General features: G+C 43.9%; 1 protein-coding gene across 3 annotated transcripts; it reads right to left on the bottom strand.

The window, feature by feature from the left end:
• Positions 1-121: 121 nt before the first annotated feature.
• On the bottom strand, positions 122-24,693 carry LOC108160971 (pleckstrin homology-like domain family B member 2). 3 transcript variants are annotated; one of them, XM_017295273.2, is made up of 11 exons: positions 24,536-24,693; positions 24,215-24,325; positions 10,981-11,095; positions 8,569-10,325; positions 8,320-8,501; positions 7,532-8,259; positions 7,320-7,464; positions 4,683-4,896; positions 1,340-1,779; positions 1,150-1,282; positions 122-1,071 (listed from the first exon to the last, which is right to left on the bottom strand). In XM_017295273.2, exons 3-11 carry the CDS (start codon positions 11,093-11,095, stop codon positions 895-897), a joined length of 3,891 nt encoding a protein of 1,296 aa, XP_017150762.1. In that variant the 5' UTR covers positions 24,215-24,325; positions 24,536-24,693; the 3' UTR covers positions 122-894. The 3 variants fall into 3 exon arrangements, with proteins under 3 accessions (XP_017150762.1, XP_017150770.1, XP_017150778.1); XM_017295281.2 differs by lacking the exons at positions 7,320-7,464; positions 7,532-8,259; positions 8,320-8,501; ... (2 more) ...; positions 24,215-24,325; positions 24,536-24,693 and adding an exon at positions 4,982-5,113; XM_017295289.2 differs by lacking the exons at positions 4,683-4,896; positions 7,320-7,464; positions 7,532-8,259; ... (3 more) ...; positions 24,215-24,325; positions 24,536-24,693 and adding an exon at positions 1,971-2,085.
• Positions 24,694-24,899: the final 206 nt, after the last annotated feature.

Below are 24,899 nucleotides of genomic sequence, written 5' to 3'. Positions count from 1 at the left end.
AACAATTCCGTTTATGTTTATCTAAAAAAAAACAATTATTTTTATTTACTAAATACATATTTATAGTTATTTCTTATGCTGTATATATATATTTATTAATGTTGTTTGTTTTTTGTGTGTGTTTTTGATTATCCTTTCCAGCTGCCTGAGCAAATCGTTCCAAGTTCTGTTTAGTCTTAGGCTTAGTCCTGGACAAACGGTTTGTCCCTCTCTCGATCCTTCCAATTATACAGTTATCAAAATATATATGTATGTATATATAGGTAAATTCACAATGAAACTTCTAGTGTAAAGGTGTCATGTGGGGGGCTATTCCATTTGGCTATTACAAGTAAATACTCTCGTTATCGTAGTAGTTGTACAAAATGGATGTTAGTGTGATTTAAGTGTTTATCTGTTTGATTAGGCTACGAAATGGCTGTTTTATTAGCGTTGGGCTTTTCTTCATATTTTGTATTGTACACACATTTCGTCCTATAGAAAATATATAGAGTTCTTAGCTAGATTGTGAAAAAATTAAAAGCCATACAAGTACATATAGTAAATAAAGTAAATACATCATATCATATACAGTATATATATGTATATTCCATATAAAAAATACATTCTTAACTTTGGTCCAGTACTGAAATCTCGGATTTCGTTAGTTCGCCAAAAGTAAAAGTTCTAATTTATTGCCCGTTCAAAGGATGTGTGTTGTTACAGGTCCTCCCCCCCAAATAGGTTGATGTTTTGGTCTTACAGAGCTACAGTTTTCTTGTGTGTGATGGGGTTGGGGTTCATCAGTTAGTTAGTTAGAGCTTATGCTAGTGTAGAAATATTCGCCATCCAATAGCTGAGACAGCTGCTGTGGGCACTGGGCAAAGTTTAGTGTTTGAACTGGGTACTGGCTCCTTAGTAATCCAGATTTCCTTGGGCCCCCGTGATGATGGCGTCTATCCAAATGCGCGCCGCTGAATCGGAGGCTGCCTGAAGGTTGTAGCTCCGCTTCTTGGTCTTCACAATGAAGGTGCAATGTGGTCGGCCGCTCTTCGAGGCATTCAAATGATCCAGATACACCTCGTCGATGGTCTGCCAGGGGGATACGGATACGCGTTAGTTGGTAATCAAATTGAAGGTGCAATATACATATGCTGATGATCAACTCACTGCAAAGTAGGCTCCGCCTCGTGGCTTCCGCTCCGATTTGTCCGAGTAGTAGATCAGGGCACTGCGCTGCCTGTCGAGGACAAACCAACGTCTCGACCACGCGTGGAACGTGGCCCCCAGCTTGTGTAGATATCTAGAAACAAGAACATTGTACGCATGTCCTGTGGCGTGGCGTGGTGGCTTTACTCACCCGCGACAACTGTGCGCATCGACAAAAACATGCGGACAGAGATCGATCTGGTGGCCAGCGGTCTCAATGTGATGCCTCAGATTGAGGTCTGGCGAGAAGATGGGCAGGTAGCGGGTCAGGGGACGCTGGTGTTTGGGCAGGGCGCGCTTCCGTTCGCTGGCTGTGCTGCCACCGCTGCCGCTGTTCCCACTGCCACTGCCCGCCGATGCCGTGTCCTGGGAATTGCTGTTGCTGCTGGCCCTCTTGTTTTCGATGGCCGACAATTCCATGCCACCACCACTTCCGTTGGCAAACTTGGGCGTCTCAATTGTTGCGTCACAATTGTTGGCCTCCGACAGAGGACGCGGACTCCTAGCCATCATCTGGGCTGTGGATCCACTGCCACTTCCAATGCCCACCGCTATGGCATGATGCTCTAGCTCTGGCTGCGAGTGGCGTTGCTGAAATGAGAATGTGAAAACATATTAGTGGATGGAATTATCTCTTATGCATTATGCATGATTCATTTCCATATTCCTTCTCAGGACGAACAGGAGCTGCTGTTCGCTGCGGTTTCATAAACATACTAGCTATAATCGCACATATTTATCCGATCTCCGCGCGATGAGTGATGCGTGACCTTGACACTCACTAGATAATACAGCTCCATGCGTTGTCGTGCGTTCGCATCCGTGCGACGATGCTGTACGTAGGTCATCCAGACGGACATGTTGCGTTCTGGATTGCAGAAGCACTTGCTCCTCCACGGGAAATTGGATTCAAACTGCGCGAGTGCCGAATGGAGAGATCTCTGGCTGGTGGTGCCTCCGCCTATGGCCATTCAAATGAGGCGCGCACGAACATTGTCCAGCAGAAGCGGACAGACTGGCAGGCAGACAGGCAGGCAGACAGGCAGGCAGACAGGCAGCCGAGCGGATTGAGATCGAGGTAATTATACTCGTAATGGAGCAAAGATTTGTGTGGCCATTGAACGAGGGATAACGATGGCTAACGATCCAATGTGCACGGACCAACGTGTAAACAAATATGGTGGAAACCAAGGTAAAGGGTAATACGTAAACAACCCAAAAACAACAGCAAAACAACAAAAATGCGTAACAGAGTTCGGGCCAGAGAAGAGCACAAAACAGAACCAAGTTGGAGGATGAGCTATAGACGAGATACCGACTACGGAATACCCGCTACGCTAGGCTGGTTTATCATCATATCATCACAAGTATTCCCATGACGAGACAGAAGAACGACATAGTCCTTATCGTCACAGACATAGCCCCCCCTTTCCGACTGTTAGGATAGTCCTTTGGTGACACAAGGGTGTTTAGGCGAATGCCCTTGATCTTGATCAGATCGGCCGTATACTCGGCTGTGACTGGTCCGAATCGAAGATATACCCTTGGCACCTCCTCGAGTACCGGGTATCAGGGAGAACACACAAAAAACAACAAGTCGTCAGCTGAAAATATTAAACTTATTAATAAGTGTAGTCCATATAGAATCTGCAATTGAGAGCTAAAGCATTTGCCGATCACCGGAATGGCGAATGGGACGGCGGGCAGTACGGGGCCGGCCGGAACGGGAAGGGGGCTGTTTTAAAATAAACACAAGCTAAAATAAAATAGCAAACAGAATGCCGAGGCGGAGACCAGAAACTCGTGACTAATGAGCTGCCGATGGATCGCCTGGTGTCGGCCGGTCCTCCAACTATCGCGGTTGTGGCAGGGGCAAAAACCAGACAAAAAACGAAACACTGCAAACAGGATGCTGGGCAGATAGGCAGGCGAAAGAGCACACCACCTTATATTCACAGGCCTTGATCCAAATGAACTTGACGAGAGAGCGGATAAATAAAATTGGGGTGGTTCCGTTCGAGCAACAGACAAATATACTACGATTCTAGAACTACTACTGGGACTAACAGAAAAGTATTCTAAAATATACATATCTTTGAAACCCATCCCAATGCAGACTGTCGCTTTTACCTGTACTATATTGATTTAAATATTCATAAACAATTCCTATCCATCAGTGGTATTCTGTGAGAGAACAGACAATGTCATGGCAAAGTCCTCTATATAAAAGAGCCCAAAAACAATTGCTGTCAGCCGTGAGTCTACTGGGATCTCCAGCATAATATTCTACAGGGTGTAACAAGCTCAATCAATCATCAATAGTGCACCATTAAGTGATCAATAGACGTGCAAAAGGCTCGCCATAGCCTTCCAGTAAAATCCCCAATCTCTTGGTTGGAACGATACTTTTATTCACGAATCTATTTGCTATCTGGCTGGAGGTGGTTTAGATGGTGTTCGAATAATATCCAAAATAATGACACCCGTTGCCTTATCAGAACAAATTTGATCAACAGTGGAATAAAACCTCGATCGACGCCTGCCATAAACATTATCTATGGGTAAACTGTTTTTTTTTTTTGGTGCTGCATTAATGCAATGTTCTCGGGAATTACAATGCAAATGGCTGGTCTTCGCAAATGTTATTGTTTATGGACAGAAAGGAAATTACTCACCGAACGGAAGAGCGGGAAGTGGGAAGGCGTTGGAGAAATATGGTGCGAGTGGGGGAAATGCGCCTTTTCGAAAACCAGAATTCCCGGAAGCCACAAACAGAAAAAGAGAAACAGAAATCGATTCAAAAACAACAATGCCTATGTGGAATAAAAACAGAATCCATCGCCGTGTTGTTTGGCCTAGGTCGTCAATTGTGTGCTGGGAGGTCAAGTCGTTCAATCACTCCTAACGCTGACGGTACGAGTACATACAATATTCGATATGATACACTTTGTAGAGCATAGATCGGACACACAGTCTACGTTCTTAATTAAGAGAAATAATCGGATATATCTGAATCTATCTAAAATATTTGTTTTTTCCGTAGAAAGTCCTGCTCCATATATAGACTGTATATGGAATAATGGAGATCACAAATCACTCCACTCATTTTCAATCAATGCTCAGATACATCAATCTTAAATACACCAATTAAACAGAATAAGCAAACAAAGAACTTCAAAAGGCATAATCCTATGTTAACACTTTTGAATTTCGTACAAAAAAAAGCACTACACTGCCCAAACATTACAAATAACTATTGTCTTAATTTAAAGGTTTCTTAAATACATATCTGGGAACTTTCAGTCTTTCTTTGGGCTTTCCATCGATAGAGTAAGTTTTTTCCCTTAAGATTTATGCACATTTTATAATTCTAGACAATTCGCTCGTTCGCTTATGATCTATTTGCCGCAAGTTTTTGGCAACCGATCCACTGTGCGTCGCAGCAGCTCTCGTCCGTTGCTCTCTTGCTCTCTGGCTCTGTCTTCTCCACTCACCTGTTGGGGTGTTGTTGTCGCTGTTGTGGCCGAGGGACTGCTTCCGATTGACTTTCTGCTCTGACCGTTATTCTCCTTATCGTTGTTTGTCTTCTGCTCTTGTTCTTTCTGCTTCTGCTGCTGTTGCTGCTCCTTCTCCTCCGTTGCATCCGCCTCAGGGCCGCTGAGCTTTTGCAATTCCGTTTTCTCAAACAATTTTGCATCTTTGCCGCCGCTGCAGAAAAAGAGAGAGAGAGAGAGTGATAAGTGCGTGATCAATGAGTAATTTCTGAGTAATTTGTCGTATAGTCCCCGCGTACCAGCAAGGAATCATCGCATTTATACGGTGCATTTCTCTGAATGGAATGATTCATTCCCCCGCCAAAGCGATTCGTATTCGTATTCGCATTCGATTCGCTCGCAGCGCGCGCTCATTTCCAACCGAAGACTGACTGACTGACTGACTAAGCGGGTGCACACCCCACACCCCAATCACCTGTGGCCACAGACACACTCGCATGCACCCTATCGCTGACACACACACACAGGGACAGAAGCAGCTGATAAGCTTATCAGTTCAACTGAAGCGAATCGCAGAGCACAGGTGACGTCGCCGCCAATCGATCGGAGGTCGTGAATAAAAATATACAAAAAACTCCAAGCGGAGAGGAGTACAGATTCCACTAGTGTACCGTTTCCCGGGGGAGCATAATACCTCCGGGCAGGCCTCTGTGCAATGAAGTGAGAGCTGGCACATTTGAGCGGGTGCGGGTACTCTTTTGGATTCTTCATTCGTTAAATTAAATTAAAGATACTACCAATAAAGGTCCAGTCCCGCATCGCGCTCTCTTTTCGGGTCTTATTTTGCTCAATACAATAGCAAACTTCGTTCTTCTCTCTCTGATCAAACATGGCGCCAGAGCGCTTTCAAGAGTGCTGAGCGTAAGAGAAAGAAGAAATTCAACTAAAAATTTGCAATCGGCAAAGGGTATCTGAAGCTTCGACCTTCGACAGCAGACTTGCCTTCACGTCTAGTCTATTGATTTTGGTGTGTGTTGGGAAGAGTTTTGTTTGGTTTTTCAATTCAAAAAAAATTCAAAGTGATTTGGCAACCGGTTTGGAGACGACAGCCACCCATGAGGTGGAGCATAGTGCCAGAGGGAGAGGCAGGCAGCGCAACGCATTGTTTGGCTATTAGCAAACCACATTTGATTAATTATAGAGACGGCGACGAGTTCAATGAGCATGTCTCCCCATAAGGCACTTAAAGTCTACACTGGACACCACAGCATTTAAAAGTGTCAAGAGGGGAGTGTTCAAAAATAAAAAAAGCCCTCCATTACCTAAATTATACAATCTGTATACTATATATCTGTATAAATCTGCATAAAAACTTTCCTTAATATTCATAAATGTGTAATAAACTCTGATTCACAGAAACAATAAATATCTAGGCTATAAATAAAGATGCAACAAAAATCAGCTACACTCAGATACAAAAAATAGCACTTAAATTAAATATTTACACGAATTGAAATTTATGTATACGAATGGATTTTCTGCGCGAGTTCAAATTTTAAAAATCACTTAAATTTTGAAATGAATTTGAAAATATTTGATTTAAATATATTACATTTTTTAAATATATAGATTTCATCTTTAAAAAAGACGTACTTTATATTTAAATTAAATATCTTCATATTCTGATTAAATATATATTTTTTTACAAATTTAATATATATTTTTTAAAGTGCTTTATATTCAGATTGAATTGATGTTGAAAAACAAAGAGAATTATATTATTAATATTCTATAAATCAAATATAATTCTTATTTTCTTTTTTTATTGAAATAATAAAAAAGGGCTTATTTCTCAATTTCATTAAAACAAAAACCAGAAATAAGAAATAAGTTTTATTTGTGACGTTTTTTATAAAAATTGGAAAATAATTGTTAGACTGCAATTTTTTATTGTAAAACTTATAACAGTTACGGTCCCTGCTTTGAACGATGCCCCTTTTCTCTGAGTGTATTAATATTGCCATCGACTTTACTCAAATGCTCGATAGATAAGATATTGTGTCATAGCTTCAACAGTTTCCAAAATAAACAAAAATTCAAATCAAATATGTACTTCTGGATAATTGCAAAATGATCAATTAAATTAATCTCTTTTTTTTTAAATTGAAATGGAATATTTTCAATTGGTTTATCCTTTTTGTTCTATGTTTTATTAGACTTTTATTTATTTAGGACTTTATTCGGTGAAATCTGTAGAGCGTTTGTCATTTTTCTTCGAATATCCCATGGGTAAATCGGAAGGCAAAATCTTTACATTAATGGAAATTTAATTTGCGTTTCAATTGAATTATTTTGAATCATGCAAAAATATACCACCCATTATATTATTTAGTGATATTCTTTCGAATCAATTCGATGACTGAGAACCCTTCAAAGAGTGCTATTATGGATGAGCCCCAATGACGAGCCTCAAAACCCTGTGTTGTAGTGCTTTGTGGGGGGAAAGGAGAAGGGGGCAGCATTCTAAGTGCAATTTCGTCGCCAGCTGCTCAGCTAATTAACTCGAAACTTGAGGGGGCTGCCTCTGGCGGCCATTCAATTAGCTGTTGGCTGGAGAGAGGAGAGGGGTCAACTCACTTGGCGTCCGTTTCGAGCTGTTGCTCCAGTTGTTTCTGCTCCATCGACTGCTGTGTGGATAGCAAATATTGGGTGCGTGCCTCTGCGTGGCATTTCTTCTTCAGGTCGTACATCTTTTGTCGCTCATGCTCAATGACCTGATGACCTGAGGGGGACACAGAGAGACAGATTCTTAATGAGACTAAACATAAATGAATGCGCCTTCTTCGTACCCTGCTGAGCCAGCAAAAGTTTCCTGTTTCGTTCAATTTCCTTGAAGCTGTCAAAGATCTTCGTACTGGCTCCCTGACTGGTCGAGATGGGTGCATCATTGGCCACCTTGCATATGCGATCGATGTCGTCCTGCGAGGGCACCCGACGTTCCAGGGGATTCACCTCGAACCGATCGCTTTGCAGCGACAGATTGAAGCTGATTTGCTCACAGCTCCCACTGCCAGTCGCAGCTCCATCCTCGTACAGCTGCAGGGGCAGACGCTTCGGTGTGCTGGTGGTGGCTTCGATCTTGTGGTTGTAGAACATATTCTCGTTCACGCTCTTCGACATCAGATCCTCCTGGTGGTGTCGCTTGGGGCAGAGCAGTTCCGCAGATCCAAATAGAGACTGAGACATGACGCCGTTGATCAGATTGCTGCTGCTGCTGCCTAGGGAAGCGGGTCCGGCTGCGGCTCCCGATCCGCTCTTCTTTGGCGAGGTGGGCTGCTGCTCTTCGTCGTCGGGGCCCAGCTGAATGCGCAAGGCGGCCAGCTCTGACTCAAGCGTGAGGCGTTGCTCCTGGCGCTTGAGCTCCTCGTGGCTGGCATGATGCTCGGACTCCTCTTCGAAGTACTGAAACTCCAGATCCTCGAACGTCTTGCGATCACTCTCCAGAGATTCGCACACCAATTGCAGCTCCTCCTTGAGGCAGGCATTGTTCGGCTTCTGCTTGAGCATGGCCCGGAGTCTGGAAATAAACGCAATGTCTCAATTAATAAACTTCTCTTTTCTCTGTGCATTCACTCACTTTTTCAGCTGATCCTGCTTCATTTCAATCGATTGCTTTAGCTTTGCCTGCTGATTCTCCTCCATCACGCGCGTGGCGTTCCTCTGGGCCTCCAGGCGGCGTATCCGGTTCTGCAGGGCCTGAAGCTGCAGGCGCGGCGACATCGGCGTCACCTGCTGCTGCTCGACCTGCTGCGGCTCCATCTATGCCAAACGAAAGAGGGAATGTACTTTTATATGAAATCCTATTCGAATGGGAAGCAAAACCAACCTCAGGATTGTCCACTGTGCTGGTGGATGGCGGCAGCTCGGCCAATTCCGTTTTCAGCTGTTTCCGTCGTTGGATCAGCTCCCGGCGATGGCGCTGCTCCAGGTGTATGCTGCGCGGTGCTGGCGCCGGCTTGCGGCTGGGCTTGGGCGACTGCGACAGCGATTCGGCGGGATTCAGATTCAGGGTGAGATTGTTGACATTCTTGTTGCTGCGCTTGGCCGGCGGCACCAGGCGGTCCAGCTGCTGCTGTTTGCGCTCAAAGGACTTGAAGAGCTGCTCATAGTCCCGTTGCTGGTTGGGTGCCGGTGGTTTGGGTGCCAGCGGCGGCTTTACCATCGCTTGACCTGCTCCGGCGTTCGATGGCGGTGGCGATTGGTTGGCGGTAGCCAGGGCAAAGGCGCTGCCAAAGGACACATCCTTCTTGGGGGACATGCAGTTGGTGCGTATCTTTGTCCTGGGGCTCTGTGGCACATACTTTGCCCCGCCACTGATATTCCCACTGACATTCTCGTGACTCGATCGAACCGCCGGACTGGGGCCAGCTCCTCCGCTTCCCGCTGTGCCGGCGGCCGCCGCCACAGAGGCCGGCACATGCAGCTGCCCATTGATCTCCACGCGATTGGGTCCTAGCAGACGTACATTCTCGTAGCCCGAGGCGCTGCTCAGCAGCGAGAGATTTGTGGTGCTGCTGCCGCCGCTCCCGCCACTGGGCTGCTGGGGGAATGGCGACTTCTTGTCACGCGGCAGGGAGCCGTTTGTCTTGATTCGATTCTGCACAATCGGGGACGAGGTGATGCTCGAGGTGCTCGATGTATTGTGCGAAGCTGGAGGTGGAGCCACTGCACCAGCAGATGTGTTCCTGTCCGCATACTCCGTGCAGATCTTAAGCATATCCTCCAGCTCAGCTCCTCCACTTCCACTTCCACTAGCATTTGCACTCCCGTTTCCATTGTTGATGTCATTGTTGACGCCATTCATGGAGTAGATCTGGAAGCCGCCTGGCTTGGGATATCGATCGTAGCGATCGTTGTTCACCTTGGTAAGCAGATCCGGATGGGATTGCTGTTGTTGGTGATGATGCAGCAGCTGCTGTTGCTGGTGCTGCTGCTGCTGCTGCTCCTTGTAGATGGCCGCATTGGTGGGTACGTTCCAGTAGCCGGAATTATTACCGACTCCTGCTCCTTTGGCATATTGATTATTCATCTGCTTCTCGTTGCGATGGTTCTCGGCGAGATTGCGGGCAAAGCTCGCATACTTCTGACCGAGCACATCCTTGGCGGGCATATTGACGGTGACCAGGTCGGAGGTGAAGACCTTCGGGCACTCCAGCTGCTGCTGCTCATATCCGCCGGAGGAGTGGAGCCCTTCAGAGTGCTTGATCGGATTGATGATGCTCTCGTAGAAGGACTCTAGCTCCAGCGACTGACTCAGCTCGTGGGCCTGTCGCGCCGACTGCGTGAAGTCGATCTGTGGCATGGAAATCCGCTCGTTGGAGCCCATGGCCGAGCGCATCATCTGCGCCTCTGCCGGATTGTTGAACCGCAAGTAATTCGAGTTGCCGATGGTGATCATCGCCCCCTGGCTGAGCTTTGTCTCCTCCAGAATGGGGGCGCCGTCGATCAGCAGTCGCGCCTCCTGCTCCGGCACCAGGGTCACCTCGTTGGCGTCGCTCCTGTAGATGGTGCAGTGCAGCGGCCGGACTCCGCTTCCATTCAACGAGATGCTGCACGTCCCGGCCGATCCGATTGTCGTATCCCCTGAGCGAAGAAGAAGACCAAAATAAAAACCAATTAGCAAAGAGAACCAAAAAAAAAAACTTCAAGTCTTTCGTCCGGAGTTCGATTTGGGAATGTGAGGTTGGGATCCATCCATCCATCCCCCAGGCCCTTATCGGTCTGGCCATCTCTGTCGCGCTCGCGGTGCCGCATGTGGCCCGCAAGATTAGGCACAGTGGTTGATAATCTCGAAAGCTCTGAAGATCTAAGCTGCTCTCATTCAAAAGAAGTAAGTTTACCCAATTTTGTTCGTTTTTCCTTACTCTTTTCCGAATTTAGGCACTTTCAAAAATCACTACCGATCCAGCCGATATTTTGTCATTATTGCCGTACGCGTGGTTTTAGGTACCACTGTAAAAAAAATCACCTTATCGCCGCTTGCTCTGCCGCTTCGCTTTTGTGCGTTTTCTTTCGCAATTGGTTTTCTTTTTTGTGTCGTTTGTTTCTTTCGGTACTTTGCTTATCGCTTTACAAGTGACCTTGCAGAGAGACAGAGAGAGAGAGAGCGCGCGCGTGCGTGCGTGCGTGCCCATGTGTCTGCGCGACGAACAGAGGTAGAGTAACGGTTCGTGTCCCGTGTCCCGTGTGTGTATTTAATTGCATCTACATTCTACATGTGTGTGTGCAAACGACTTACCAATGTGTATGTAGTGTATGGTTACGGCGGTACTCAAACGACCGCCGCCCAGGCTAACCAGATGCGGATCGGAGGCGGCAACACGCAGCGATGGATCCTTTTTCGTCAATGACATCTGCAAAACAAATACAAATGTAGATGGAGGGGAAATAAAATAATAGAAATGTTAAATGTTCAGAGAGAGAGAGAGAGGAAGGGAGGGAGAGGAGTGCATGAGCAGCTGCAGCTGCGAATTGGCAAATGGGTTTTAGGGACACACTGACCAGGGGCTTAGTCTCTCTCTCTCTCTCTCTCTCCTCCCTCCCGCTCTTTAATTGTGCGTGCGCTTCAGCACGTGCCCTCAAAACGGTAAAGAGGGTGAGTGATGGAAAGAGACCAACAGCTGGTCGAAGGCCAGAATAGCAGTGTTGATCGTCTGGCTGTTTTATGGCTAGAAAAGCCAACTAATGAAAGAGAGGCCCACAGAAGCCACAGCGTACATAAATGCGTACACATGTATGTATTTATGTACTTGTGTGCTGTTTTTACCTGTTTTATTGCCATTAATTCATAATGTGCGTATCCTTCCAAATAAAATAAGTTTTTTATTTTGGAGCCGAATCATTGAGAGCTAATGGCCTCCTTATGGCCTAATCAATCACCAATAAACAAATAAATGAAAAATATGGCATTTGATAACGGCACACACGCACACGCACGCACGCACACTCAAACAAATCCCCGACCTGAAAGAGCGGCCGGAGATCTGTAGGGTTGGGGGTAGGGGCGGAGAACACACGCATTAAAAGTTTTCACTTTTATTTTTGGGTCCCCCGCTACACAAACACTTTTTTTTCGAAATGCTCCCAACCAAACGCAATCCAACCAAGACCAGACCCCAGACCCACTGTCGAATTGGGGCATAAGCACCCAAAAACCAAAAGTGGTCGAGGCAGCAGGCGACTGCGATTAAGCGGCAACGAGTCGAGCACATCATCATCTTTCAGCGGGGAATAATATGGGAATAAGGGGAGGAAAGCGGAGGATGCGGAACGACGAGAAGGCAGGTCACAGATCCTTCTCTTTGTCCCACAGAGCCCCCAAATATCGATCGTATGACACTCGTGGAAGGTATGTACATATGTACATACCCGCCACATATCTATGTGGAACGTACAGTGTGGACATTATTGGATAACTGGAAATGGGAGCGCGGCGGCCAGTGTCCCGTCAGGCAGTGGCCTGATAAAGTTTTCAATCCATAAGCCGGCACACACACACACACATGCAAGCATACATATGTATGTACAGTGGTGTAAGAAAGTTATATTTTATGCAATAGATACTCATAGAACTGAAAGACAAAGCCATTCTATTGATCCCCAACTAAGCGGAACATCTCCCAGTTCTTTGATCAAATTTTAATCCCTACAGAGATTGTCGCCTCGTTTTTTTTTTACAAAAATAAAAGCCACACTTGCCACACTGTATACTTAATGTTTATAAATCATTGAGCTGTCGTGGTTTGATGGTTGTTTTTGTTGTTGTTGTTGCTGTTGTGAGTGCAACTTTATCAGTTACAAGTGCGTAAAGCAAGGCACTGAGGCAGCAATTGAGGATGGGGGGGTCAGTCACCAAAACACATACTCGTACATATGACATCATTGGCCGGAGAAGTTGCTGAGCAATGGAATCGTTTTATGGAACTGATTGAATACTAAAAAATACTACAAAAAAAATACAGTATGACAAATCCGTATTATACATACATATGTATGTACATATATCACGGATAAAGTGGATACAATGCTTAGTAATAGAATCTGAAAGATATCACAAGTCAATTGTAGATCCTTCAACACCGACTTTTAACGATAGATTTTGTCCCTGTTATTTTTGTCAGAGGTTGGGCTTCTTTTTTCCCCACATAACTTAAGTATCTTACATCTGTTTGTAGTGAACTTTGCAATTCCATAAAGCTGATAAATGCAGCTATAAGCTATAATCCAGCTTGTCGTCTGGAAAATATCTGGAAAATCATTTCTAATATATTTGACCGTATCGCCTTGTAATGGCCAGAGCACTTTCGGTTTCCGTCTAGACTCTGGATCGAGATCGTGACTCTTCTCCCCCCTCCATCGTCGTCATCATCATCATCCACATCCACATCCACACTAGTGGCCCCATCATCAAGCGATGATTACACTAAAATATTACGAAATTCATTTTTACCGCCTTCTTCTTTTGCTTTTGCTTTTCCTTTTATTTTTCTTTTCCTTTCCTTTGTTTTGCTTTGCTTTTGGAAGTGCCCAACAGGCGGCAAAGGGGGGCTCGGTGGAGGAGGAGTGGCGCTGGAGCTGGAGTCTGACTAGGCACAAAAGCAACATCAAAACGATCCAAAAGATGTGTAATAAATAACACAAGAAGAAAGAAAAAGAAAAAAGAAACAAAGCGGAATGGACGGGATGGATACTGGATGGATGGCAAGGTGATGTGATGTGCTGTGAGCAAACACGAACGATCACAGAAATGAGCAGGCACGATGGGGACACAGGCAGCCCCGCCCCGCCCCATGAGTCAGGAATGCGACGAAAGGGTGGGTACCTTGAGGTACTACTCCAATCCACACAGAGATGGATTCTTTCCGGGCATCCCATAATCCTGATTAGCATCGGGGCATTTCCCAGATGTCGTACACATTGCAAGTGGTAAAGAGGTAAAAATAGATGGATTTTCCATTTGATTTTTCCATTATAAATTAGCTCTTGATTGGCCCTTAATCGAGTTTGGCCAACTATTCGTGTTCGAGATTTTTGCAAAAAAATAAAAGTGGTTTGTGTTTTGCATTGAAGTTTTTTTTTTTAGATTTTTAAAGAGGTTAAAATAATATATAATAACATTGTTTTAAATAGTTCAATATAGAGAGAGACTTTTAGGAAAAATTGTTAACAAAGAATCATCTTTCTTATGGGAGAAAATAGTAAAGGAAAACATGACCAAAAAAATACCAACACAATACCGAAAAAGTTAAGTTTTGATTATTTAAATAGGTTTTCAGATCAAAGTTAATGGAACATATGTTTGAATATATTTAGGGAATTACATCTGTACTTTTGATGGAAAGTTTTAAAAGTTTTCCCTGGATTCATCGGATCGGTATATCATACGATGTATGAAGGCGAACGAAACGATCAATGGCATTTGGCAATAATTGTTGCGTTTTAGAGGTTTCTTCAAATTCGAAATTCATATGCGTAATTCTTCCTTTGGTAACTGCTTTCAGCACTCCCAAGTGACGAGGGTTCCTGGTTCTCTTTCATCAGTCACGACAAGTGCGAGGAAAATTGAGAGAAATCGCGGTCTGTGATGCCAAAAGACAGAGAGGTAGAGTTGGTAGGTAGAGTTGTGGCCCATTCTGCGGACCATAGCCTTACCATTTCGAGCGATGTGTCGCATATTTCTTTTGTACGGCCTAAGCAACAACAACAAAAATCAACAAAAACATACATACATATATGTATATTTCAAATTTTATTGAGATTAGATAAAAGCCAATGAAAATCATAGAAAGGGGCCAGAGATATGCACAGTACGGCGGAATGCCTACAGTGTATGTGTGTGTGTGTGCCCCTCCATTATGTAAAGGGTCCACAATGCGATAACATAAGGAGGGGGAACGTTGTGAGCTGCTGCTACATTTATACCCGATACTTAGTCAGAATGGCTCTCCTCCACCAGACGGCGCTAACATTGCACGACACGACAAAGAGTGCGTGCGAGAGAGACAGAAAATTATTATTCTAATAATTTTGATTTTTATTGTATGATTATTTTTTTTATTTTTTTTTATTGAATAATTATTATTTTTGATTTTTATTGAATAATTATTATTATAATTATTATTCTTGATTTTTATTGAATAATTATTATTATAATTATTATTTTTGATTTTTATTGGATAATTATTATTATAATTATTATTTTTGATTTTTATTGAATAATTATTATTATAACTATTATTCTTGATTTTTATTGAATAATTATTATTATAATTATTATTTTTGATTTTTATTGGATAATTATTATTATAATTATTATTTTTGATTTTTATTTAATAATTATTAATATAATTATTATTGTTGATTTTTATTGAATAATTATTATTTTTGATTTTTATTTAATAATTATTATTCTTGATTTTTATTGAATAATTATTATTTTTGATTTTTATTGAGTAATTATTATTTTGGATTTGTATTGTTTTTGCTTAAAATAAAACTAAAAAAAAAAAAAGGGGGAACGAAATTTTGAAATATACGTTTAATAGTGAGATCTAACAGGAGTCTGGCTACCAAATTTGGTTACTCTAGCGTTAATAGTCTCTGAGATTTGTGGATGCCCCAGATTTTCGTCCTTTGCGGGGGCAGAAAGGGGTGTGGCGAAATTTTGACACAAAACGGTCAAGGTCCGATATCACAGGAGTGTGGATACCAAATTTGGTTGCTCTAGCCCTTATAGTCTCTGAGATCCTTGAACTCATATTTTGCAATAGGCAAAACTGACCATGAAACCTGTGTGTTAGAGAGAGACAGAGCGAGAGAGAATGAAATTGTTTTCTTGATTCTGGCTATAATAATTATACGATCTGGTTCAGATTTTGCACTCTAGAAGATATAGTCAGCCTCTACGATTCTGCGTTTTCTGTTTAACGTCTGTAACAGTGGACAGAGAGACAGGCCTCAATCGACTCGGCTATTGATACTGATCAAGAATATATACTATATATGGGGTCGGAAACGATTCCTTCTGAACGTTACACACATCCACTTTTACCACAAATCTAATATACCCCAATACTCATTTTGAGTATCGGGTATAAAAAGACCAACAACAGCACACAACATTCATCAAAGTGACACGTGGAGGGGCCTAATGGATTGGTTAGAGCCGATGGGAGGAGCAGGAGGAGAAGGCCCCCAACAAAAGCGTGTCAAAACTCTTCGATTTCCTCGGGTTTCCCAAGCTGCAAATAAGTATTCGTATATTTCCTCCCATCAGTACTTCCCCTGTCTCAAGATCCATCTCCATAAATGGTTTCTCCCATGAATATTTTTTGCCATTTTCAAGTTGACTTTATTTATAGAGACCAAACACAGCTGGTACCCGTGGAAGCCCCTCGAAACTTCGAATATTCCCCGATGGATGGATGGATGGATGGTTCGATTATGCCTTTAAATGGGAATTACTGAATAGATATGGTGGGGGGGTGGCTGAGGAGGCTGTGCAAGGTGCATTAGCCCGGGCCAACTGTCAATATTTGCAATCGGCACAGTTTGTTTTCGTTTCTAGTGGTTCCAAAAAAAAAATTCAAACGCACATTCGCTTTTTCGGTGTCTTGGGTGGTGGGCGAACCGATCGCTAATTGAATTTTGCTGTTTGAACACATAAAAAAATAAAACAAAACAAAAAAAAGAAGCAAAGAAAACACCGCCTGGAACCCATGTGGAGCGTAGGGGTCTTGCTCTTGGTTTAAGGCTGTATGACACCATCCACGAAAGTGCGGGGAGGGGCTGGATCGTGTATGCGCCATACAAAATGTACCATAAGCGAACGGCCACGTGCGGTGTCTCTCTGAGCTCCCCTGAGCTCGACTGTACCTAGAATTGGCCATATGTATATCCCCAAGATCTGCAATTCGGGATACAATGGCTTTACCTGAAGATATATGTAGGCATGTATCAAGCCATGATTACAGCCCCCCCACCCAGGGCCCCTTCTTGAGTAGAATTTCAAGCAGATTGTCATACACGGCTGTCGTCGGTGGAGAACGAACGTGACCTGGACAATGGACTGACTGGTAATGCCTAGGGAATGCGCCTCCCTTCCCACCCTTGCCTTTGCCAGGTGTTCGTTATCTTATGTAAATGCAAAAACTCACTTATACCTATATACATATACCGCAAAAATGTACATTTCGCGACCAGACCTTCGCGGGGACATCAAATACTTGTAGGGGTGGGGGGTTCAACCAAATGTGGAACACATTGGGGCACAATTACGGGCAAATTTCGCTCAAACAGACCAGGCCAGGCCAGGCCAGGCCCGGCCCCAGACATAATTATGTATGCTAACCGAAATAAACATTATTTATGTATTTTTTTTTTGGCAAATTGTGAATCAAATTAGATCCACAAAGCGTGGCCAAAAAGATAAACACAGCCAACACAGACGGAAGGAGGCGCTTGATACCCTTTTCATACGATATTCGATGTGATTCGATCTTTTGGGAACTTCAGGCCTGAAAATCGCTTGAATTTAATTGAGTTTCGATTAAAAATGCCACAGATATTTCTTTGAGATATTCCAGCCTCCAAATGGAAGTGACTCTTCTTGGGCATGGCATGCAAATCCGAATACCTTCCTCTAAAAGGGTATAAAAAAGAGAGAAATGAAAGGAGAGACAACGAACAAAACACACGCGCAAATTTATGTGTAATTTGTGACAAAATCGCCGCGGATTTCATTCGCTGTGGTGTGGTGTTGTGTGTGGCGTAGGAAAGGCAAGGTCAGTCTTGGACATGCCCCACCCCGCCTGCCATTGTGGCACAGTTACGTGCATCAGGTGTGGTGTGGTGTGGTGTGTGTGGCTGGTGGGCGTGCGCCTGCCATGCATAACAAAGTGCAACCCACTTATGGCACCACTGCACCTTGCGGCACGACGCGGCACGGCACCACCCTGGCAGCGAGCGATGCGCTCAATAATGTGTGAAAATTATCATGGCTTTATTTACCTGCCCCCAAAAATGTTTGTCATATGGGGTGGCATGCCACCGGCTACAGTGATCAATGATTACCAAGGAACAGAGACAGAAACTGGAACCAAAAATTAAAAGTCTGCGAAGGGATTCTCAGAAAATTAGATTTAATAATCTTGATGGGCTCTCCTTGGAAATAGTCAATTTTTTTGTATTTATTTCTGCCGCCGGGCTATACTAAGTGGATGATTTTATGATTTATCCCTCCCTTAAAAAAAAAAGCAACATATTTTAAGATCGAAAACCTTTTTTGGGGAACCAAAGAGCGACGAATGACTGCTGTGTTTTTGTGGATTTCTCTCGGGGATCCAGCCATTAACATGTTCAACTTCACCCACACCCCACACAAAACACACACACTTGAAGTGAGCCATGGCTAACGGTAAATTGTGGGCGCCACTTGAAACTGTCAAAAGGCCACCAACATTAAAGCCAACGCACAGCAGAAACCCATAGAGATCGGCGAGTGAGAGGCCGTGAAGCGTGGAAGGCGGAGATCATGCAAGTCACGAACTAAATTCGAGAGGAGGCCAACCCAAATCTATACTCCATACACTGAGAGAAACACGATACAATCGAAACAGTATCGGAACTAAAGGCCATCGAAAACTGTTTTATTCCCAATGGATTCTAGCGGTTACAGATTTAATCGAAGGTATTTCTTCGAGTGTACACATTACACACTTTTTCATCTTTCACATTTCCACAATTAATAAAATGTTGAGAGTTAACAAATTGAGGCAGCAACACAGCTGTTTGTGCGTGGCCCCATTCCTGGTCACTCTCTCATCTCTAGGACTGGCGGCGGAGGAGGGTTGAAGACAAAGATGATGGGGTTAGGCGCTGTGTGTCAAGTGGCTTGTTAATTATGCTCATCACTTGAAGAGAATTACCCGAAAATGGGGAGAAGCACGAGCTGTACAGATGAAGAGTCGAAGAATCTAATTAACACACAATTTCCCGACAATTCTCAGCTACTTGACTCAATTCCACTCATCCCCTACCCATTCCGCAGTTCCAATTCCATGCCCATTTCCAATTGAGTTCAATTGAAGTAAGCAATGGGACAATGGGACATCATTTATGGATCGTTTTGTGAGCAGGGGGCGACAGGGCCCGCCAGAGGTGCAATGCAAATGCAAACAAATGCGTGATGTCAGCGCAGATACCCCACAAAGGCATGCCCGACGGCATCAAACAGCCGTCATTGCATTTTGCATGACATCAAGGCAGAGCGGGAGAGAGAGAGGAGACAATCACAGCAGCCCCCCCTCCCTTCTTACAGCAAACCAACTTTAACGGCACTTTGTACCCTTTCCGAGGGTATTGCAACTTTCAACAGACTTTTCAGATCCATGAGAGATCCATTTGTTTCAAGCCAAGTGAAATAGTACCAAAAACAACATACATGTCGTGTTCATGATTGCACATCTGTGGGATATCATTGAAACAATCGATACGTCAAGGGTATTTCCAGCTGCGGCATTCTTGAGGCAAGTTTCTCTTTCTTATGTCTCTCATTGCGGCTGTGTGTGTGTGTGTGGGGCGGAGGGGCAATGCAAAACTAAAGTAAAGTGGAAACAAAAACTTGATTTGACTCTGGGGATGACTTCATTAATGAAACACGCAACAACAGACAAAGCGAGAGCTCTATTATACATTTGTACACACTCGTCTGTATGCGCTCGTTTGTACGATATAATATATTGTAAAAAACATGTAAATAATAATTACGGAAACCCCCACATTACAATCGAAAATGTAATTAACATCTCATTCAGAATTCAAAAGCAAATTTGTGCTATTCTGAAGGACAAGATCTGTATTATGGAGCCATGGAGGGAGATCAGTAATCCACCCAGATATGTAAATATATCTGTGTTTATCGATAGAGTAACCATTGCGAGAGCTCTTTCTGCATCTGTATCGAAGTGGGCGGCGGTAGTCGAGACCTCCGGCATTGGCTAATGTTGGCAGACACTTGATTTAGTTTATTGATTCAATTAAATTCAACTCGGCGAAATGCGTTTAATTAAAGGCAAGATGAAGGCCATCCCGCTCCCACGCATGGTCCCATTGTGCGTGGTCTCCGGCCCTCCTGGAGTCGGAGTCGGAGTGCCGGCCGGTTTGTTGAACTCTTTGCCGCAACAAAAAGGGCAGCGAGCACATAGTACTTATTGAAAGAAGAATGTGGAAAGGGTAGTAACAGTCCAATGGAAGGGCTATTTTTGGGAGGAGTGGGTGTCAACTTTCTAAAAGAGATCGAGAAAGGATCGCTAGGAAAATCTGTCACCCCTATTCTTAAGTACCCAAAATCCCATTAGCGGGTATCTGCTAGTCGGTAGTCGCATTATTCTGCTTTCTGCTTTGTTTTGTTTTTGCACAGAACGGAATACAACGAAACACAACGAAACAAAACGAAGTGGAGTGTTTCGTGTTAGTTGGTTCTTTCATGCGTTTGGATGGACTGGACGGATGGATGGATGGCCGGAAAACGGAAGCGCCTGTTTTGGTATTGTTTATTATTGTCTGCATTTTATGCTGCGCTGTTGCTGCCTTCCATTGTAGAAATTATGAATGTGCGTTTATGGTTATGTGATGGGTTAGGGGAATGTGGAATGGGCTATCCAACTGGAGAAATAGGACAGACACGCACACACACACACACCCCCCGATAGCGAGAGAGAGAGAGAGAAACAGAAAAAATGAGAGCGACAAAGGTGTCGTCGTCCGACTATCGCCACATGTCATGCAGACACACGATCGTACACCCCATACATACACATGTCATTTATCATTCACACACACACACACACACGCACACAGAGGAAGCATTAAAGATCAGCAGCGACGGTGACAAAGTGCGTCCGGTTTACAAAAACAAAAAACTGTCGGATGCAAATGTGCAAAGCACTGGAGGAGCAGGAGATTGCAGCCACTCGGGGTTGGGGTGGGGTGGGGTAGAAAACAATATTGGCAATGCTGATGCGCCCCACCCCCCGCCCTCCACGTTTTCGCCCTGAAAATGAAACATGTGCAGCTGCAGCATCGTAAAAGACAAATTTAAAAAAAAACACACACACAAAATAGAGAGGGAGAAGTGCAAGTGTGAAATGCGGGAAAAAACTCATAAAAAGAACAAAGCACACACACACAGGCATAATGTAGGCCGGTGCGGGGGGAAAGGGGAATGCAAATGAGCCCGGTTCTCCCTTCCACAGTGGGCATGGGCACAGTGGTTCGAAGTTTGAACAAACAAGAAACAATTGGTTACATTTCAATCAATCAAGAAATATAAGGAAATGGTTTCTATGTGTATTTACTCCATCCAATAAGCATTACAAAATGTGAGCTTTCGGCTGAAAAAATGTTCCATTGCAACTGTTTCCCTTATCTTGATCATTTCAAAGAATTCTGTACAAAGTCATAATACCCTTCTGGCCTTCAAGCTGTTTTATTTTTGTTGTTTGTTAATCCACTTGCTGAAATCCGAAGACTCGGCTTTAATTTGAGACTTTCTGGCAGACTCACGACGAAACGGAATTCAAGGGAATTCCTGTGTATGTAAGTATTCGGTATCCCATTGTTTTTGCAACTGAAATTTGATGATGGAAGAGCTAGCTATCCAGAAAGCCGGAGCCGCCATCCGTCATGCGCTTGAGGCATTTAATGGTCTGCAATAATTAAAGTTTCCAGGGAATGCCCACCCAGAGAGCGGATGGATAGATGGGGAACAAAGGATCTAGGCGGAGGAAATACATCGAATCTGTCTTTATTTTCATTTCGCCTGGTCAACAAACTATTTGCCCTGACTGTGTCACACACAGTCGACTCTGGAAGTGTGTTTTCTATGCTGCGGATGGCCGTTTTCTTTTGGCAATAGTCTTCTCCGTTTGCAATCAAACAATGTTGATGTTTATACGAGCTGCCTGTTGATGGGGAATACGACAATGTTGAGTGGTATTATGGGTATGGCGCCTCCTTCCATCTCTTGTTTGTGCCGCACACACACGCACACAACGAGATATATCAAATGAAATCAAATGTATTTTCTCGTGTGGGCTGGAAGACACATTTCTTTGAATCAGATCTAGTGCCCACCGCTAAGAAAACAAAAGCAAATAGCAACACACATTTGTTAACTGAATAAGCGGATACCATTCACTTCGAGAGCCGGCTAAAACAACAAACTAATTTAAGGCAATATCAACTATCGGCTTTGGAAGCCAAAGACCAAGAAAAAGGAACGCTGTAAGCGATATTCCGACCATAAGGCTATCCTGTAATCAGTAGAGAAGTCGGTGGGAAGGGAAGGGAAAAGGCCCTGTGGATCATATGATTCGTGTGACTTGTGTGATTCATAGACGTTGGACGTGACAAATTGAAAAGTTTTCTCGCTCGTTGTGCAATTACCGAGATTCAGGCGTGCACACATGTTACTTGTTGCTTCTGCCATGAATATACCCTGTAAAACCGACTTCAAGTTTAATAACGGCAGCCCCGCACAGCCCACCTAACAAAATATCATTTTGCAAGCAAACAAAAAAACATTAAAATACAGAGAAAAAAAAAATAAGAATGGATAGAGAAGATAGAAGGAGAGAGAGCTTTCAAAACGAACTGCGAATACCCTTTGAGCAAGTTTAAAAGCTTAAAATCTATCGATATATGGTCAATCAATCGATTCGAAATCGTTCAGTTTAAGCATTACTAATGCTGTAAAATCAGCTAAATCATATAAACATATACATAAGTAGAGAGAGAGAGAGAGAGGGAGATTTTCAAGCGAGCATTTATTTACGCTTGAACTTGGCTTTGCTTTGCTTTGGTTTTCTTTCCTCTGTTGCTGCTCGCTGCCCTGGCCTTTCCGCTCACGTTGATCTCCGACACGTTCAACAAACACAGCAGAGCAGAGCACTCACATATACACATGCATAAATATCTTGTGCTTTTGCCGCGGGAGAACGTTTGAAATCGAAATCCCGCATTTGAAATTTCGCTGAAGAGAACTGAACAAGTTCTCGAGTAAATAATTAAATATGTATCTTGGCCTTTTTTCGTTTTGGGCATTATATGGTATTTGTCTTGTTATTTGTGTATTTAAGCTCGCCCTGCCGTGTGTTGCTCTTGGCGACTGGCCTTGCCTTTTTGTGTTGCCAATTTATACAATTTACATACATATATGTATTTCAGATGTACAGGGTATACAGCGCATCGCCATTTCCAGTGTATTTTTGTTTATGGAATTGAATCGAACATAGTGTGGAACTTAGTGTATGTGGGTATAGTGTGGATTAAGGATTCCAGGGAGGCTGTTAGAAGAGAATTCGATCCATGCTGCGTCTTAAGGCGTCGCTTTTTCCCTTGGATTGGATCCCAGTGTGGAATATATTGGCTTGAAGAAAGTTTCTTATTGAATCGATTCGATTAGAAACTGCAATGGCGGGGTCGTTCCACCAAATATTTAATTACCACCGTTATGGATATGCCAATCAGTGGATGCCACTGACACCTCTGTGGAATGTGTTCCACGCGGGGGTTCTGCTTGAGTGGATTCCAATAGGAATGCATCTCCTTGCGGACAAAGGTTAAGCCCCGGCTCACAGTTAGTTGCAGCCACACCCCACAAAAAAACAACAACGGAAAACCAACTGAAAAGAGAGACAAAGACAGAGAGAGAGAGCACAAGTAACTGCAACTGAACTTTCGCAACTCCTCATCCAACCGCTTTGCCCATCCATAATCCTTCTCTCGCTCACTCTATCAGTCCCCCCCCCTCCTCGAGCTAAGTTGTAAAGACAAGAGAAGTGCTCAAGACGTCGACTGCGACAGCGACTGACCCACTCACTTGAGAACTGTCTGCCAATCCCTCTCTCGCTCTCGCTCTCTCTCTGCGTCTCCCAGGGGCCTTGGGTCTCCTCTGCAGCTTGCTCCTCGCTTTGTTCCCCTCTCTAACCGTTCCACACAAGCTATGGTGTCGTCTCACCTCCCCTCCTACCGCTCGACACCGTCTGGGCTGCTTTTTATGGAAACCGGCTAAATTCCATTTGATTTGGAAGCCAAGACAGAGCCAAAGCTGTAGCTGTAGCTGATGCCAAAGCCAAAGCCGAAAGCCTTCTCTTGCCTTGCCTTTTTCTTTCTTTCTTCTTTTTCTTTTCTCACCGCTTTTCACTAAAGCGTCGCGACGCTGCTGCTGTGGCTGCGGCTGCTACGGCTGCTGCTCGAGTTCCAACGGCAGTGGCGGCAGGCAGCACTGCAACTTCTCGAAGTTGGCAGCTGTCAAGGGCGTTTGAGTTTCTTTTTGTGGCGGGAGGAAGGGAGGGAAATAATGGACAGTGGAAGTACCGTTGTCAATTCAATTACAAAAATTAAAATTATTCTAATCAACGCGGGAAATGGTGTCAAGATATTTAAATTCAAATGATAGGCGCATACCATACCTTCTTCCTACGGTTTTTGGCCGCCGCTTCCGCCCTCAACTGTTGCTGCTGCTTTGACACTGCTTCAGGCTGCGGTGCCTACGTTTTTCGTTGCTGTTTCTTTAATTGTTGCTACAATGGAAATTACAAATGCAATCAGTACAAAAAATGTTTTAAAACTTGCATTCAACAATAAAAAAAAAGCCGCGCGCAAACAAACAGAGAGACACACACACACAAACACAGTCGCAGGCAAAAAACGAGTTTATTTGCTGCACCAAAAGGAAACCGCAAAACAAGGGGAAAGAAAGCAAAAAGGTGGACGATATAACACAAACGCACTTAGAATTAAAGTTGACAGCCCGGCATTGCAACTTCAAAAAAATAACGAGAAAACAACGAAAACACAACTCAAAACAAACTGAACTTGAGCAAGGAATAAATGTAAATAAACACACGGACACGGATACGATTAGACGCCGCCGAGACGATGCGCTGTGACTTACAGTGTGACCGCGGGCCCATTGATAAGATATACGGTCTGATTCTAAGAAATATACCAAAATATACGCCGTAGATTCAAAATGTACCAAAGATATACTGACGAATTATTTGTATTCGTATTCCATCATATTCTTCTATTTTGATATTCGGTTGAATATAACTAGCTAGCCGGAATCTTAAGCCCAGAACACTTCGTATAATC

The sequence above is a fragment of the Drosophila miranda genome, chromosome XL, assembly GCF_003369915.1.
Source record: "Drosophila miranda strain MSH22 chromosome XL, D.miranda_PacBio2.1, whole genome shotgun sequence".
In the NCBI taxonomy this organism is placed as follows: domain Eukaryota; kingdom Metazoa; phylum Arthropoda; class Insecta; order Diptera; family Drosophilidae; genus Drosophila; species Drosophila miranda.
This window is presented reverse-complemented; position numbering and strand designations above follow the sequence as displayed.